Here is an 18,504-nt window from a genome sequence, read left to right on the forward strand (position 1 = left end):
TTCTGTCTGGAACATATGAGCTCAGGGCACAACTGAAATTAAACAGCAATGATGAGAAAAACCTCCAGAATACTCCTGCAGGCGGCATAGCTTCATTTAGAGATCAATTTAACAAGCAGAACCATAATGTCTGTATTTCTAAGAGACCAATTGGCAAAACAATTTACCTTTTTGATGCAATGTATTTAACGCTGCAAATTACTTTTATCAGCTTTTAAAAAAAGATCATTGACAATAAACATAAGTCGCCCAATTCACAGCGGCACAATGAAGCCTGATAATACTACAAAAGACAGAAATAAAACAAGACTAATCTGTGAAATGATAAATTCAACGATTCCATACAGCACAAAAATAGAGTAAAAAGAAAATAGAGCTTACCTTTTCATTTTTCACCTTCTTTAACGTCTTGCATTCACCATTACCATTTTCCACCTCCTCCGGTTCAGTTTTCGCGGTCAATGCTGGTACTATCCCAACTTGTTCAAGTGCAATATTCCCCATTTGATTGGCTTCAGCCAAGTCTGTTGATTGTGTGTTCTCAAAGGACGTATTACGACTATTCCCCAAAGCAACTTGGGCTTGAGACACAACATCCTTCTCTGCAGCAGCTATTGCTACGACTGGTGCTCCATCTGTTTTGTCCTTCTTACTTTTCCCACCAGCCCCTTCTTTCTCTTTTTTACCACCGAGAACACCTCGGGAGGCTTTGCCCCCTTTTTCCATGTTCCTCCCAGAGGTGGAATTACCGCCAGCAGCTCCTGCGTTCGCTGCTGTACCTGCCGGCTCCCCCTGAGTCCGTCCTGCAGTTTCTTTTTTACCCCCGTCTCCGGCAGAAGCTTTGTTACTATTGTCTTTAGAGTTCTTACTGCGCTTATATTTGGATTTGCTTTCCTTGCCTTGAGAGCCAGACACTGGGCTAACAAACCTGATGTTGTCAGGCAACGCTGCCACGGCACTGGGCGGTGCCGTCATTCCGTCCTTGGTACCAGACATCTCAAGTTTGTCTTTCTCTAAGTCAGCGTCAAGGTCAATAATCAGATTTCCAACACCTATATCCCACTCATCCCCGCTGTCGTAAGTGTCCACCGCATTAGAGTCCACACCTTTCCCGCCTGCAGTGCCACCACTTAGGGACATTTTAGTGCCAACGGCCCAGGATTTCCTCAGTGAGGTCCGACACCCTCTCAGACGGTTGGGACTCGGGGGCAAGGGTTAGAGAATCCTCACGTTCTGCTCGTTGCTGTCCCATTGAAACACATATTCCCTAGAGAGACAGAAGAGAAACATTGTTAGATAAGTCTAATAATTCTGACACAGAAATAAAAACCCACAGCTTTGCCACAACAGAACTGAGCATTTCATTTGGTAGAAGACACAAGAAAACCATTTGATCATGAGCCAGTAACTCTCTGATGATCACTGTGCAAACCACTATGGTAATACCCATTGGTGTGACAGCCCCGCTCCGAAACCCTCTCTTCATAATCACTTCCCACAGTCGTCATGGCAACCATGGGAAATGTAGCCTAAATCCTGCTTTGACAGCCAAGGTGGCCCCACTGCTCTGAATGACTGGCTGGCTTTTCACAAGGCACCACTGATAGTGTCACTGCTGATAAATAAGGAAATAGGGAGTCGCTGGTCTTACACACCCCCACATGGTTTATGGAGCCGTGCCTTTTCACCTCAAGAGCACATCAGCAGTCTTGCATTAACAGTGGATCTTAAAACCATTGAATGAACCAGTTTATGTCCCAGGAGATAAGCTTTGTTGTATTTCTTTTACACAATATAGGCCAAAGGTCGTCATGTTTCATATCTTCACACAGCAGATAAACATGGATATAAAAAAAATCTTATCTGAACCTCAATAAATTAAAGCTACTAACTTGAATTTCACAATTCAGGTCAATCATTTTCTCAGATTAACGACCATTTAGAAACCGGAAAGGGCTTTTTTGTGAATGTGAGGATGAACCAGTACCAGAACAAACAAAAAAACAGTCAAGACTATTTTCTGGAAATCGTAGCACTTTCAGTCTTGTGAGAGCTCACTGCATGTAGGTAAATAATTAAAACGCACATCCGTGGCTCTCCTCTCCCCTTGCTATGAAGCACATGAAGGATAAGGACGTCTGAGCACAAAAGACTCTAGGGTGGTGGTGAGGCTGATGAGATCAATCCTGCCTCAAACACAGAGGATTCTCTTTGTGCTGCAGAGACGCGACTGACAAAATACAGTAAACATGGAGCAGCCCTGAAAAGACGCTTCGGTAAAATTGCAAATGTGGGTTCTTAATTCTGGTTAGTAGACGTGTTTATTTTTTACAGCTTAAATAATGATTCATACATTTTTACATGATATGTAAAACATTTTCTTGCTAGAGTTTCTTTTCTTTGGCTGCGTTTTATCCATATTCAAGTCATGGTATTTTCACTTATAGTGTCAAAGTAAACAGTGCTTTACTAAGACCTCATGTAACAATGGTTTAATTCAACAGTGATCCTCTAATAGAATCCAGAGCTGCAATGTTTAAAGAAATTAATCTGCAACTATGTTGATAATTATTATCATCAGCATTTGAGTAAAATGCCTAAGATCCGCTGGTACTAGTGTCTTAAATATTAAGTCTGGACACTTTTCCATGTCACATTTAATCGTAAAATGAATGTTTTGGGTTTTGGATTGTTGGTCCATTAAAACAAGCTCACAAAGAGAGATCATGTTGGATTATGGGGAATTTTAACAGGCATATTTAGCTTTTTTATCAGACAGAACCATGAATTGAAAACAGACGGTTAATAGATAATGAAAATAATAGGGAGTGGCAGCTGACTCACAATCTGAACTGCTGTAAAATTGAACTTAAAAAAACGTGTTTTACTTCTGCTACAGTGAAGACGAGTGAGTGAAATTTAAAAACCTTCCGAAATAGCCCAATTTTGCTGAGCTATTGTGCTCCACTTGCGAAAGGGAGTTGAACTTCTTTATCTGTTCAATGTACAAAAACACAGACAAACAGTAGACTGTAAAACACAAACTATGAAAGTATTTCAAAGTTCACTTCATATCGACGGTTTGTTAGCTTTGTTTAAACACAGCTCATTTAGATGGGCGTATCCATTCAAGTCCTTTAGCATCTTGAATAACTATGACAGGGATATCGACATATTTAAAACACAACAAATGCAACAAAAGGTTAATGCTCTAGTCTTAAAACTGGTTGTTCCCACTGACTGACAGAAAATGAGTCATTTTGTGCCATCTAACATTACCCAGCTCTCATTAGAGCAACAGTCCAACATGGCAGCTGGGTCACATAATGCACAGAGCTCATGTTGATTCAGTTAAGGGGCCATTCATACACCCCCCCCCCCCCCCACACAGCAGTGACAGAGGTAAAACTGCGGAACATTCATTTGATCACCGTGCCGACTTATTCCTCACAGATGGCTCCCCAAAGGAACAACAGTCAGTGGCAGGTTCTGGAGGGTGGGGAGATGCAGCTGTCCCTGTTTGACTGGGTAAACAGTTGTGAGGTCTAATTTGTTCAACACCTCCACAAAGGAGAGGTTGTAACTCTATCGGCTGTTGACCTACTGTACTGCCCTTAGCCGGAACTGCAGCGCAAGCCCCTTTTGAAAAAGCCCACACTGAGGAAATGTCCCAATGAGTGCCCCGTTGAGCGAAAGGCATGCAGGCTGTGCATCTCCCAGAGTGCTCGTCCTTTTTTCACAGATCCAGTTTCATTCAGCTATCTATCACAGAGGCCACATAAGGGTGAGGCTGCATTGAATGTACAGAGGAAAAAGACAAGGGGGGTGAAAAGTGATTTCTGGTCAATTTGCCATGGAACACAACTGAAATTGGACCTGGCATAATGTTGTTTTCTGCATGTGACGGATAGGAACACCATCTGTGCATGAAACTGAAGTTATGTCATCTATAAACAAGGGCTCTGAAACTCTAAAACTGTCTGTATTCAGGCACAAACCACAAGCAGGGCTCATCAAGCCACTTTGACTTGTTGTTTACGTGCGACAGACAGCAACAACACACACAGGGAGAAATCCGAAGTCAGACTGCAGAACAGGTAATTACACTGCGAGTTGCACAGTTTAAAATCAGCTCAGGCATGAAGGAGAAACGCTCTCTAAGAAGACATGTGTCAACATGAAAATTTCACAGTATGGTTATCTCTGTCAGAACCATCTCTGAATTTTGAGAGAGAGAGAATTTTAAAGCGGTATTAAAATGTAGTTACTTTAAAATCAGGGGCATTGCTTTAGTCTTAATAAATGCATATTTCCTGGCATGGAACTCAGCCCAGGCCTTTGCTCATAGTTGTTCCTGCTATAATTACAATCATAAAAAGTTTCACCAAGCTATGATGTTTTTTATTGAGGTATATATATAGTCATAATGATTATTGCCTCATCTCTGCTCCCAGTGCTCCAGATCTCATTAAGGACTGAAAAATGCTTCACCAAACTTACTTTTACTCGTCTCGCGGAGATGCAGGGAAGAGGCTGGTTTACGATCGCTCACAGAGGAGAGTGTAACGCATGCAAAATATCAGCTACATGCCCTGCATAGCTGTGGCTGCGTCTATCAAACAAGCACTGACTGGTTGAAAGGTGAGGGATATCCAGGAGCACTTGGAGCCGACACCCAACACAGAACTACAGCAATAAAACAAATGGCCAGAGCACCGAGATGGTTTGATTAATATTCTTTTGAATGGAGAGTGATTGGGTGCGTTGACTTTGGTCTGAAGCACTTTAAAGACTTTACTTTTACTGCCAATATAGAAAATTTATGACAAAAAACAGAGGATTATTCTTTGAAGTCATGATTAGCAATCCTACTCTCATCCAAACAACCCAGAGGTATTTGTAAACTCTTTGTGGAAGACACCATGTTCACTATTTCAGGAGTAGTGTTCAATACGGGCAAGTTTTCCTGACTCATTGCAACAACAATGACATCAAACATTTACAGCTACATTGCAGGAAACTTGCAATGAGGAATCATTATGATGGAGAGGAAGAAACCAAACCAAACAGTGGCTTCATTTCACGAAGAAGATGCTCGTTCTAATGTCAGTAAATGGTTATTTCAAGTAAAGGTGGTAAAACCAGCAACGTGATCCGAAATTCCAGGAATGTTGTGTATTCAGCACTGTATGCACAAGCTACACTACTTCCAAACTGGGCAGTACCAAGGATAGATATCCTATGCTATAATAACACTACTGCCACGGAAGCAGATTTTTTTCTTTGACTAAGAAAATGTAAAATAAAACATTGGTTAAACAGCCTTTCTAGGACTGTTTAACGGAGACGAGACATTGGCCCAGAAAATCTGTGTAGATCTACCTCTTCCCCAGGCAGAGAACTGATTGGGAATCGTTAAGGGAATTGATTAAGAATCAAAACAATTGCAAATCGATAATGGCATCAGTATCAATAAAAACAGGTCATCTCTTAACCAATTAAGAAAAGACCTGCTGGTGAAAGCAGGATCATTTTTTTTGTTCTTTTCTTTCCTTGACTCAGATAGAAATGTACCCAGCCAGTACAGGTGATGGGAATGAGGAGTCTGTGGCCCAGTCAGCATGTTTATCAGTAAATATGTCGACGACAGGATCTCACATCCGCCAGCAATGGGTGACCTTATCGGAGCTAGAATAGAGCTCAATAAAACATATTTCGTTTAACCTACTTTAGAAACTAAAAAGAGGTCACATTTGGTTTCCTACAGGCTGCAGCACCTTCCTGCATCTCATGGACAAGAAGCTACGTGACTCAAACTGACAGTAACCAAAGAAGTGTGAGATCTCTGGCTGATTAGGCCTCGATGTCCAGGGTCTGGTGTGATGCAGTAAAAATAACAAAGCTCGCGCACAAAACTGCCTCAAACCGTGTTATTCTCTATAACAGCTTTCAGTAAAATGACGTACAACATGTACGTGATAGAAATCCTGCACTAGTGTCAGTACCTTGCTTTGCTTATTCTCCCTGGATTTGTGGCATCAGCAGTTGAATCAACAACAGTAAATCTGACAATACCTGACGCTACTAATGTAATACCACAAACTAAACGACTCCCTGTCTGGTCATCATTAAACCATTCTACAAAGATGGGCCGGACCCAAACGGAGCCAAAACAGCAGTTTGCAAGGACACAAGTAAATCAATCGGTTACACATTACGATCCCAAAACATTCACTCGCTGTTGATATTCTAGTAGTTCTCTCCTCAATCCACATCTAATGGAATATTTCATACAGATTCGACCCGAGAAAGTGAACACCAAAAAAAACCCTGCGTAAAGACGACCAAAAATAACCCGGCAAGAATTTAATCAAGTGCAGAGTTTGAAGAGACACATTTTAAACATATGTTATTGGAGAAATATATATTTTTAAATCAAGCAGATGGGGCTCGATGATCTTTGAGTGAGTAAAAGCATCTAATTGTGCGTAAACAGGGGATAACAACCGAATGTATACACTTAGAATAAGAGCTACTTAATGGAGTGCTCGTCGAGGGCACTGTAATTACGTTGCAACAGCTTTTAGAGATGATCACCCAGAGAAGCCACCGGTTAAACATAACATAAGCAGAAAACTTTAAAACCAATCACAATCTGGACTCACGCAGAAAAGGACTGTGTGCGTTCCCTTTGATAACGATATCAAACGATTATATGAAAGAATAAAGGACTTGCTCTTAAGCTTTAAGCAGCTGCAAGATAAAGTCAAGTCTGTGTGAACTATAATCAAATTGAGCTAAATATCACACTTTGAGTTATTAGAAGCAAACAAATGTTTTTTTGTTCTCGCACAAATCAAAGCTGCCTCAATGACATTTACTGTAATTTGAAAGAGGAAATGCTTGACACATGGATCTCAGACTAATTCACAGAAGCATGTGTCTGTCACAAACAACGTGTTCTCTGGGAAGTATGATTAGAAATATCAGCTGATCCTTAAAATTAGGAGAAAAGGAAATATGGATAAACTAGAATTGCACTCAGTGGAGTTTAAACCTCTGCCAAGGCCCAACAGTTCCCTAAATGTAAAACAAGCTACAGCTAAGTCCCAATTACATTCCTCAGCTACACATCAGTGGTTATGGGTTTCTAGCCCTTTCTGTCAGTAATAATAATTTAAATTAAACTAGATCCAGACTTTTATTTGAAACAAACAAAGACAGATACATTCACTCCCTGGCGGCTAAACGACGACAAGAACATCATAATTGAGTCGAGCTGAAAGGTGGTGGCCAGTCTGAAGTGGGAATTCGACCCACCCATGAGTACAAATAAATAAATCACATTGCGGCTTGTCTGTGGCAGCAGCCGATGCAGAGGTCGGACAGAACACTTGCACATGGGCCCGAGTGTAAGGAAGCCTGGATCTTAAAACACTGACAAGGTGCCACATTGATTTTTCCTGTGCTCAAAGAGACTAGCAAGGAAACAGGAGCAGCTCCATTAACATGCTCGGCCATTTCACTCTGCCATGATTTCTGAATTACAAAAGCCAGTCACTTAGATTCTCCAAAAGCACCTATAATTATCTCTGGTCTCGTCGTTCTGTAATTGAGATTCGATATAGTAGCAGCGGCAGCAGCATCTACTGTGATACACTTGATTGTACTTGTGGTCAATTTGGAAGCTCACCGACTACATGCCTGACTAAAATGTGTGATTATTGTAAATGATATAACATAATCAAATCAATTAAAGACATACTGTGGTTAGAGAAGTCTCCATGCTCTGCTTCAGTCTGTCAATGCCCCTTAACCTCATCAGTTCAATTGATATTTGTGTCCTGTTCATTTTCTTTGCACAACATATCTGTGGTTTGAATGTTCAGAAAAAAAGTGTTGCTCCTGCAATGTCATTGGGGGAAAGAAAAAAATCCTAAAAACTTAAAGATGCATCGCAATTTCTTTAGAAAAGCTGCAAGGAAATTGTTTTAGGCCTCAACAATCCCCAAAAGCTTTCAAAATTCTGTATTGTCGAATGAGAATAGCTCACTCCAGAAACTCAGAGTGAATCACTTATGTGGAAAACACAAAAGGAAGAAAAATTGCAGTGACGTGTCAACAAAGCTGTTTCGCCCAAACGATAAAAATCACAAACTGCGCTACTTGTATATTTATCAATAGGGAGTCCATGTGACTTAATTGCGTTTCCTGATGTGCACAGACACTGGGTCCTTGCTCGCGCTCATTTTCACTTGTATCAGTGCTGCACTTCAAGATAAGATAAAATGGGTTCTGTTAAATGGACATTTCCTCTTTTCCTGAGGTTTTTCCTCCAAACTGTTCAGAATAAACAACCTGAACTTTGAGTTGGCCGACCATGTAGAGAATTTACATTCGAGCTCCAAATCAAGATAACTAATTACTAATGTGAAGATACCACCAACCTTAAAGGGGTAGTTCACCGAAAAATGAAAATGTTATCTACTCAATGGAAACGGCTTAAAGTAACACTTGCTTTAAAGTTTAACATCGCAAAGGTTTTATTAAGGTACTAATGGTTTCAAGATGGACTTTTTAACCTGTGCAGTACTTGGATGCCGAGTATACATAATATACACTTTACTACCAGAAGTACGTACGTGTGGTTTCAGAAAAAAACGTTCATCTCTCTGCTTCTGGCCTAACACATAAATCAGATATTTGCCACTTTGATTGAAAGTAGGGGTAGAAATTAGGTTAAAGGGGAGAAAGATGGCGCACAAGAGATAAAGTGGGCCGCAAGAATGCAAATCTCCAAAGAAAATAACACTTAACTCAATCTGGTCCTTATTTCATTGTGGCTGTAACTACATTTTAAAAAGCAGCAGATAAATTCGGGTTGCAAACGAACATTGCAGTGACAAACACTGCAATAAAAATCTGTTGAATCTTTAGTGTCTATATGGAATTTTCCCCCCTCATCACTCAATGCAACATAAAGGTTTTTTCTTCTTGATCCAGGGTGAAAACAGAACAAGACTTGAATAAATGTGTTGGGTAAATTATTGACTTAAACGCAGAGGGAGCAGAAAGAGTTGTGAAAGGACAAGGCCCGGGGCTACAGAGCAGACAGTCCCTTGTCTAACACTGCTGGGTGTGTGTGTCTCTATCTGTGTCCTTGTGTATTTGTCTTTGTGGCTGTTTCTTTATTAGGTGCATTCCTTAACGGGCAGCCTGCCAGACAGGATTCTAACAAAGTCTCAGTGAAAACTGAAATATCCTGCATGGAATAAATTCAGTCAAGCGAATGGTATCTGCATACATCTTCTCTGGACACTTTAATCTATAAGAAAACAGCTTTAATAACCTAAAAGATTGTGAACAGCTGACTTGCAGAAACAAAGCAACAGAAGCACAGAACAGAACAGTAGTGTGGCCGCTCCTGTGGAGTCAGGCGTCAAACTACGAGGAAACAAACAGGCCACTGCTGAATGATTCATATACTGCACTACTGTTTGCACCACGGACAGTTGAGGTGTTGCCATGCAAGTGTCTAACTAGAGAGAGGGCATGGACAACCATTAACCTCAAATAACTGCCAGCTTCTCTTTTCCTGCAGCTGCCCGGGAGAAGCCGAATCAACAAAGCGAGTCTCAAATACCAGCGTCACTCTCACATGGTGGCTTTCCAGAATCAATGCAGCAGTGATCTGTTCCTGGGAGGCACAAGTGTCACATACAAGAATTGACGAGTATCAGGAGTAGGCTCCAATTCAGACGCAATTTCACGATTGATTTAATACTGGGAGTTTTTGACACAGTATCAATTACTGAACAATTAATTCTCCTGTATCAGATTTGTCTGCCCATCGCGTTATAGTAGGCACAGCTTCTTACTTCCACCTGATATGGATCCATCTTGCAATGGAGTCTTGCTACAGACGTTGGCAGATACATCTGACAGTGAGCGCTGACACTTACGTACGCACTCAATCCCGGCTGGAAGTTGAAACGTTAAAAAAAGCATCCATGGGAGAGGGAGAGCAGGGTGCTGCATTTCAGCAACAGTGATGTATCTCTCTTCAGCCACATCCAGTGGAGCAATAAAACTGGACTTTTATTACCATTCTCTCACATTTTTCCTACTCAAGTACAGTTTGATTACTCGGGCTGTACACAACTAAGAATCTTGTCAGACAAACCAGATTTCAATAACAATATTCAATGATTCTCTACAAACTGATTCGGTGAAAATACAGGATCTGTAGGCGAGGGACAAGCCTCCCATTTCCTTTTGTGTTTGACCAATCACGTTTGAGCAGGCTTTGGTTGTCCGCTGGTGAACAGTCCTTGTAGAGACCAACAGAGGCAGAACAGATTGACCCTGAAATGCATCGGCTATTGGCTTTTTTCATCTGCATACATATCTTATCATATCTTCAGAGAGATTACCCAAAATGTTCTTCTCTCAGACCTAGACTTCCAGAAGTGCTGAGTCTGCAGCTACTTCAGGGGACTGAAATGTCCCCAGAACAACAAACAAACAAACAAACAAACACTAGACTTGAAAAATCCCAGCAGACTGAGACGTCTCCAAACGATGATTCAGATCTTGTACTTTCGGGGGGGGGCAGCCCTAATAACGACTGGTTGGCGCTGGATGTTTGCTTAATCTTTTCACCGGTGTTGACTCCTACATTTCAACTCACATTAACCCTCGTCCATCATTTTGAGACGCAGAAAAAAAACTGAGCGCTTGTCCATTTCACATGGTCTTAGACTCCTGGAACTACCACGATCATTGCTGTCTCCATGTTGCCTCAGGGATCTTGGGGGAGTTACACCAGTTTGCAAAAGTACCCATGAACCCCCGATTGACTCAAATACATTTGCTTAATTCACAGGTGTAGCAGCCCTGTTTACAAATGTGCTGTCACTATAAAAACACTCGGTCATCCATTAAAGGAAAAGACAGAAATACAAGTGCATCCACCTCCAAAAATTCCAAGTCAGCCGCAGGTCAGAGATCAAATGCTCGGCCATCCTGAAACCGATAACACTTTATCTTCGGTTGTCAATCCACCTCTTTCTATTCTACATGCTTGTCTGCTTTCCCTTTCTCAAACACTGCCAATCTTCTTTTATAACGCCTGTCAAATTAAAATGCAAAGCAAACAGACTTGACTGTCAGACGTTCTGTTCTCCCTTCAGTGTCTGGGTGTTTTTTCTCCACCACATTTCCGTGTGGTGCAAGTAAAACCGGAGACACCCCACATGTAGACAATGGCTCAAGTGTTGTTATACATTTAAATCGTGGCCAACGTATTCACAGCTTTCAGGATCTCAATATTACTTTGCTACTAATAAACTAAGCAGAAGCCGAGTTGTCTCTCTGCTCCTCGTGTAGGTGCCTCCTGCGTGGGAACTGATTTATAGTTCAGAGGAGCATTTAACCCGTGGATTGTTGCGGCAACGCTCCCTCACTAGATGGATGTGTTGTACATTATCAGGATGTGTCGTGCATTTATTATCCACCCAGAGTAATTGGTTATCCTCCATTTACTCTCTCGGTTATAAACAAAGCTGACTGTGGGAAGAGAAGGGCTTCCAGAGGAAAAAAATATCTCAAAGTACACATTCGTCTAACGTTACTGAAAAGAAGCATTACCAAGCATTTTCTTCAACGTGCTTTGTGTTGCGTTTTTCGACCAGCAGTGGAAAAAGCAAAGCAGACCAAGCTGGAAAGACTCCATGTTGTGGATGCAGCCGCCATTGCCCAGCAGATAGATACCACAACATCAACACAAAAAGGCATAAATCTGTCTTAAGCTGTTGAGTGAAACGTTACCCACCCATTTTTTTTTTGCAAAACAGTCAGGACGGTCCAATCCACTTATGTTAAAACCACAAGATTGCTTCCCTGACTGTTTAGACAAATGTCCACAGAGCAGACGTTTTTATAATGTGCAGTAAACATCACAGCCATGGCACTGAAGAAGAAATCAATATGAACCGCCTGCAGCTACACCGTGTGATCCGTCCAGCGTCATTACTGGGTTTTTCCCCCTCTGTAATGGGTGAGTGAAAAGTGTATGATTACTGCAAGTGTTGCTTAATTTGCTTGTTTTTGATTAACTGCATTGTCAAGGTTTGGGATGTTGTGTGTTTTCCCCCCCGGGAGTTCCGTTGTGGAAAATTGTGTAGCACATGTCCATCAGAGCATGACGTCAATTTTCTGTCTGAATAAGTGAATCTGGTTCCATCGTCTTGTTCGATTGATGGGAAAATGAACAGGGACAGAGAATGACTTCCTGCAGCCTGATCAGATCAGTAGCTTGTCACTTGTGTCTATATTGATATGGAAAAACCTCAAATGAGTTAAGTCAGAAAAGGTTTATTGTTATTTTTAGAGTTTGTTAGTTTGTCGTTTTCCAGGACGGTCTGTTGTGTTGCATTAATATTTCAAACTGCATCTTCCATTCTGTGCATTCTCCAGGGCTTTCTGGATGCTTTTAGTTTTCTAGAAAAGCAAACCTCATTTATACGAGGTACTGAAAGATATTTTAAAGAGTGCTGGGCTGAAACCAACAATTGTTTTCACTGTACAGCTACCTATTATTTTTTTGATTAATCAATTTATTAGCACAATGTCGGAACGCCATGTTGTCAATTATTTAACCTACAGTAAAGAGCCCAAAAGTACTAAGTCTATGTCTTATGATAAAAAAAATTAAGCAAATCCTATCATAGAGAAGCTAGAAACAATAAGTAGCAATTCATCTTTTTACATAAACATATTTTGCCATTTCCAACAAACAAATACACTTTTATTTGCCTTAGTTCAAGACTTTATACCCCAGACAGTGGAATTGTTGGTGTGTTAGGAACCAAAACGAGCAACCAGACTGTACAAAATGGTTGACAGTGGTCCAAAAGCGGTTGCCAAGGGAAACTGGACGACCAATACTGTCAAACCTAAAGAGCCTTAATGCAACCAACTAATTGCTGAAACTGACTTTTGTTCAAGATTAACGGATTTAATGGTTGAATCCATTTTGTAATAAGTAAAAGGGGAGAAAGTGAGAGAGTACTCGCTTCTTTGGCAATGTTTTTACAATACAAGAGCTGAAAACACGTATTGCCTGCTAAACTAGCCCCGTGATATTTGCACTGTTGTTCAGAAGAATGAACAAAGCTGTTAATCCCAGTTAATTCTTTAACCCAGCACAGTGAAAAGAACTGGTCATTGTCACTCTGAGCCTGAAATGACTAAACTTAAATTTGTCTACAAACTGAACCAGCTTTAATGTAAATATATTACTAAATAAAAGGGGAAACAATACTGTGGATTTTATAATGCGGTAGTGAGAAGAAGTAGCGGAACTGTAAAAAGAATTACTACTTTGTTCAAAACACAAAAAAGCATTTGTTTAAATTGCAGTTCCACTTGATGATGGGTTCTTTTCACTTTGCACTGCTTTCAATTTGGTCGTCTGTGGATTTAATCTCATTTCGCCCGTCGATATCACAAGTGAGGCATGTGTCATCGGCTGGAGACAATGTTCCTCTTTGATTCTTCCGACAACAGTGGATTCTGCAGTGTGATTAGGGCGACGGGGACGGCGCCTCAGAACCACCCACTCACTGCCACCATGATGCAGTATTGATGCGCTCGGAGGAAATCTCACACATTGCATCTTCACAGACCTTTCTCAACCCAAACTCTATGAATGTATATTTATGAAAGCCTGTGACATTCCTACAGATAGAGATCAAGCTTACAGCGTCGGGGAGGACACAAGACTCGCTTTCTGCCAACAAATTGATGGGCCGTGTCTGCAGCAGAGCGGCAGCAATTCAACACCATTTTCACGCTGACGTATTAATCAAGCATTTGTCGACGGGAAATTGTTGTGTGTACTTTGCAGTGAAAAGATCACCAGTGTCAGGAGCAAGTGAAGCGAGAGTTACAAACAATGTCGTGTTGCTTATGAGTGGGTGAATAAAGACAGTGCTGAAAGCAATAGTGTGTTAAACATACTAATGGTGTTTGACAGGGCTTCATTACTGCAACAACAAAAAAATCTCAGCAATTTGAGCCTGAATTGACTCGTAATTTCAGCGGCTTTTCTTCCCCGACAACGCAGAAGACGATACTTCAAACCAGAGGCAAATGAGACAGCATTTCTGCAGCACTCAAGACTGCGCCGCACCACAAAAGCTGACAATATCTTTATAGCTTGTGTGGGGGAGAGATGTGTGTAACCTGGGCTTGGATCCCAGGAAAAGATGGATCACCAGTCTCTGGCAAAGCAACAACTGTGCAACAAGCATTCAAAGTGTGCTCTTTTCTGCTATAACTGGATTTCACTGCAGCGAATTGCCAATCAATGCCATAAAAACTCAAGCAGAATTGCATATTCTTTGACCCATGATACAACTTTACAGCTCAAATGATTTATGTCCCACCAACTAAATAGCAGCCACAGGGGAAACAAAGAGCTAATATTTACAATTTGCACATACAACAATAATTCTGGAGGCCAACTAACAACTCAGATGTATTTGCCCCCACGAGAAATGACCCAAGCTGGTCCACATATTGGGTGGATGGATCAATATTGACTATAGAAGCGCAAATCCATTTCAAAGCCTTTGTTTACTCGATGGCATTTCAAGTAAACCACAAGCTGTCGGAACAACAACTCGCTGAACAAGCAAATAAAACAGCAACAAGCTGTTTTAATTCATGATATTTACAGACAGTGAAGGTCTGGGAGTCAAAAGGCAGGTTTGTTGCAACATTAGAAACTTTTCCCACTGCTGCTTATAAAGCAGCATTTAAATATTTCCCTCAGGTTCACTGTGCCTCTGAAACACTGATGTTAGTGAAGAGTGCAGCTGCATTTTGTTTACTGTGAAAACGTTCTACCAACATCTGCTCAACGTGGTGATTCTATCTTCACCAGCAATATACAAAGTACTGTACAGAACACCTATTACAGTAAAGTTTTAATACAGACCTATTTCAATGTAAGTCTGTTTTCTGCAATATGCAGCTGTAGGACACAGGGAAATAAAGAACTCCATTCTGTCTTAGGCCTGTCACTATATTAATAATTACCTTAATTAATTGGTCGGCCTTCAACATCAGCAATAAAAATCCCAAGCTGATATCATTGAGTAACCAACCGTATAAAACCTAAAGTTATTTTCACATTTAAGAATTAAAAAAATTGGAAATATAATTATTTCAACAATAAATAGTTAATGACGATGGTTTGACTAATCCCTGCAGATCTACTCAGTATTAGTCTATTTCTAAAGCAGCAAGATTATAACAAGGGACAAAATATGAATGAAATCCTGAGAAAAATATCTTTCTAGATGTTTTTATTCACAGATTCAAAAAACATATTCCTGTCAAATGTAGCTGAATACAAAACAAGCTAGTAGAGCCTGCTTTGTGCAACTGCATTGGCTTGAACTGACAATTACTGAGGACTATCTGGAAGTCAGATCGGATCATGAATGTAATGCTGTTATTCCTGGAGACTGTCGTGTCTTGCTGGAGCCTCCCCCTCCAGCGCTTTAACAAGCCCATCCCCCATCATTCAGGTGGACCACTCGGAATAAATCTCAAGCCTGGGAAAACCCTGTGTGATGGCTTCAACTACAAAGATCCTCAATCTCATCTAAATCTGTCAGTGTGCACTCACCACTGCACAAAGGAAATCAAGAATTTCATGTGCTTCTCATTTAGCAGGTCTGTTTTACTTATTTTTTTAGATATCTTTGCCAAAGTAGAAAAACCAAGAATGCATTGCATATGTGAAAAGACATTAATAAATGGCTTAATTCAAGTGAGCTAAAAAAGGTACTTTAAAAGGATATAGTCCAAATCCTTTTCTGAGTTTGCCATCAGCTGGTGTGCAGCCATGAGATGACGGGAGCCCTACAAAGCCAAAATAATCCCCTTGTCCCGGACTAATCTGTTGCCCTGGACCTCTGAACAAACACGGTTTGTTTTAAGGTTAAACTCTCCCCTTACACTGTTTCTTGGATGTCCATCCTGGTGTGGAACAGGTTTTAAAAAGGTGAACGGATGGGCAAAATGAACCCAAAACATAATACAAAACTGGTTTTTGCAGGGTCATGAATCACATTTCCTTCCAGTCATGTATCTACAACAACACTGAGTAAAAGCTATGGCAACATCACATACATTAGTCCATTTTATTATGAGTTGTTTCTATACTCTACCATCTAAAAACATCACTTCCAAGCAGCTCCATTATCTCAGAAATCACATCTGGTGAATACGAAAATAGGGGTTTCCTCAAGTGGCGTTGCGCTCATGTTCCGCCTGGGCCCGCATCCAAGCACTGGCCAAATTTACACAACTCTGACTAAACTATAAAATCTCATGTTATTGTGTGGAGCTTAGGGTCTTAAATTTCACTTCCACTTTGCAATTGATGGCTCTGTCAAATTGTATAAAATGCGCCTGGTGTGCTACAGCGAAGCTCCGGTCAACAATTACCATTAGAAATGACCAGTAAAAACTTGTAATCAGATGGATAAGAACTGCGTTTGAAGCAGCTCCTTACCTTATTGTAAAAAAGATGAATTTTCCTTGTAAAGATGAGAAGGAACAAGTGTTTGAGTATTACAATAATTAACCTTAACCCCAGATGTCTAACATTTTTGTTGCCAGATACATGGAGTCACTTTTGGAGGCTATGCGAAATTGTCTGGGCGTGACACTGCTATACTATTATGTTTGGTATTGATCTCAGTAGGAAAAGCATAGAGAATAAGAAGTAATATGACTGAAGATACACCCTCTCACATTGTATAAAATCAATACAGAAGTCAGTCGGTAATGAATCAATACTGACTAAGACCCTCACAGTCTGAGTGAAAACCTTGAATCATTTATAGGAACAGCTTACACATTAGAGTAGCTCGAGTACCATTGATCCTCTCGTTGTGCACCAGACCCAAACATGACTCATTTAGTTAAATGGTTCAAATACTGAAATAGTTAAGCTCAACACTTAATTTGTAAGAGACCCTGAAAATCCCAACTATTAATTATGTCCCTATGCCGGTTTGTTTTTCGCCCCATTGCTATCTACGGTTTACATTGCTCGCTGTATGTCAGTGGAAATTTCGACCCAGTCCGGCTACAGCGGCTGAAAAGCAAGCCTTTACCTCCAAGAACCCAACTGCTAGTGTCTGCTGAGATGTTGCAGAACAAAAACCACCACACATCTGCTGCTAACTGGGTGGAAAGAACTTCCAACATGCTGCATGTTACCAAATACAACGTAAATACATGGCACAGATGAGACGTGTTTACTGCATGGCATACTGGAGCAAAGTGGATTAACAGAACAGTGAAGTGTTGCTACAATTCTGTGTGGGAGGGAATTCAAGTCATGCTACGCACGCCTGCATTTATCTTTATGTTTTTTTTATCAGTTTCACGAGCTCCGAGTTTTTTCCACGTCGAGAAAATCTAGCTGCCAAAACGCAAAGTGACCAAACTGGTTTTGAAAATTAACTGCAGCATTAACCGGGAAACGCTTCAGGCTCTTTAAGGAACAAGTGAGGTGTCTCCCTGCCAGATATCCAAAGTGTCCTCTCTGTCTTGGTTACTGGTGTGTGTGTATCTGCACACATAGTACAGACAATAGGTGGCTCACAACCAAACCAAAGATTTCCATTGAATGGCTTACAATGAAAACAAGTCTTATGGCAACTCTAATCTCTATTCATGGACACAATTAGCCAAATCTTTGGTGAGTAATGCTCTATAGCCATTTCTGATCAATAAATCAATGTTTTTAACTGTTTAGACACAACCTCTGAAAATGTCCCCTTGGATCTGGGAAATGGGCCTTAGTCACTATTTTCTAAAATATAGTTTACCAAATGACAAATCAATGGAATGAAAGGTTTAATGGAAGATTCTTAGTTACAACACTAAAACAGGTCATGGATGTAGATCTCCTAGACTTGTGTTGTTCAAAGCATTGTGACCAAACACGGTCCCACTATCTCCATCTGTCTTCTGAACAGATATATCTGCATTAAGCTAATATTGACAAGTGCATTGGCCGAGCTTATTCCTTGGGTCTGGCTCCACTTCATCCTAAAACTGAATCTGCTGTTTTTCTCTGTGAGATAATGATAACGACTCGCTGAAACCAGCCCATTCATTTGGACGCACCAGATGGCGGATTTAGCAGTTACATTGTCAGCACTAAGCAAGTCGCACATGGAAAAACGGAAATATGCAACACAATTTGTTGGGAACAACCAATCGTATTCGCTGAACTGTTGGCAGTGGCAACTTTACCCTGCCAGCGTGATTCTACAGTGGCAACCAAATCTCTCTCTTTATCCTGACAAACCTGTAAAATTTGCTTTGCAAATACGGCAAAATCAACTTTAGATGAATACGGCTCCATTTTTAAAAACTATCTGTAGACGATGGGTATTTACCCACGAATTT

General features: G+C 40.8%; 1 protein-coding gene across 3 annotated transcripts in view; it reads right to left on the minus strand.

The window, feature by feature from the left end:
* LOC117759474 (zinc finger protein 609-like) overlaps positions 1 to 18,504 on the minus strand; it is a 65,891-nt gene that overhangs the window by 45,626 nt on the left and 1,761 nt on the right. For all 3 annotated transcript variants that reach the window (XM_034581607.1, XM_034581608.1, XM_034581606.1), the window contains exon 2: positions 382 to 1,267. In XM_034581607.1, the coding sequence (XP_034437498.1) occupies positions 382 to 1,140 (759 nt within the window). In that variant the 5' untranslated portion in view covers positions 1,141 to 1,267. The remainder of the gene's footprint in view (positions 1 to 381; positions 1,268 to 18,504) is intronic.

The sequence above is a fragment of the Hippoglossus hippoglossus genome, chromosome 3 (genome assembly GCF_009819705.1).
Source record: "Hippoglossus hippoglossus isolate fHipHip1 chromosome 3, fHipHip1.pri, whole genome shotgun sequence".
Classification (NCBI taxonomy): Eukaryota; Metazoa; Chordata; class Actinopteri; order Pleuronectiformes; family Pleuronectidae; genus Hippoglossus; species Hippoglossus hippoglossus.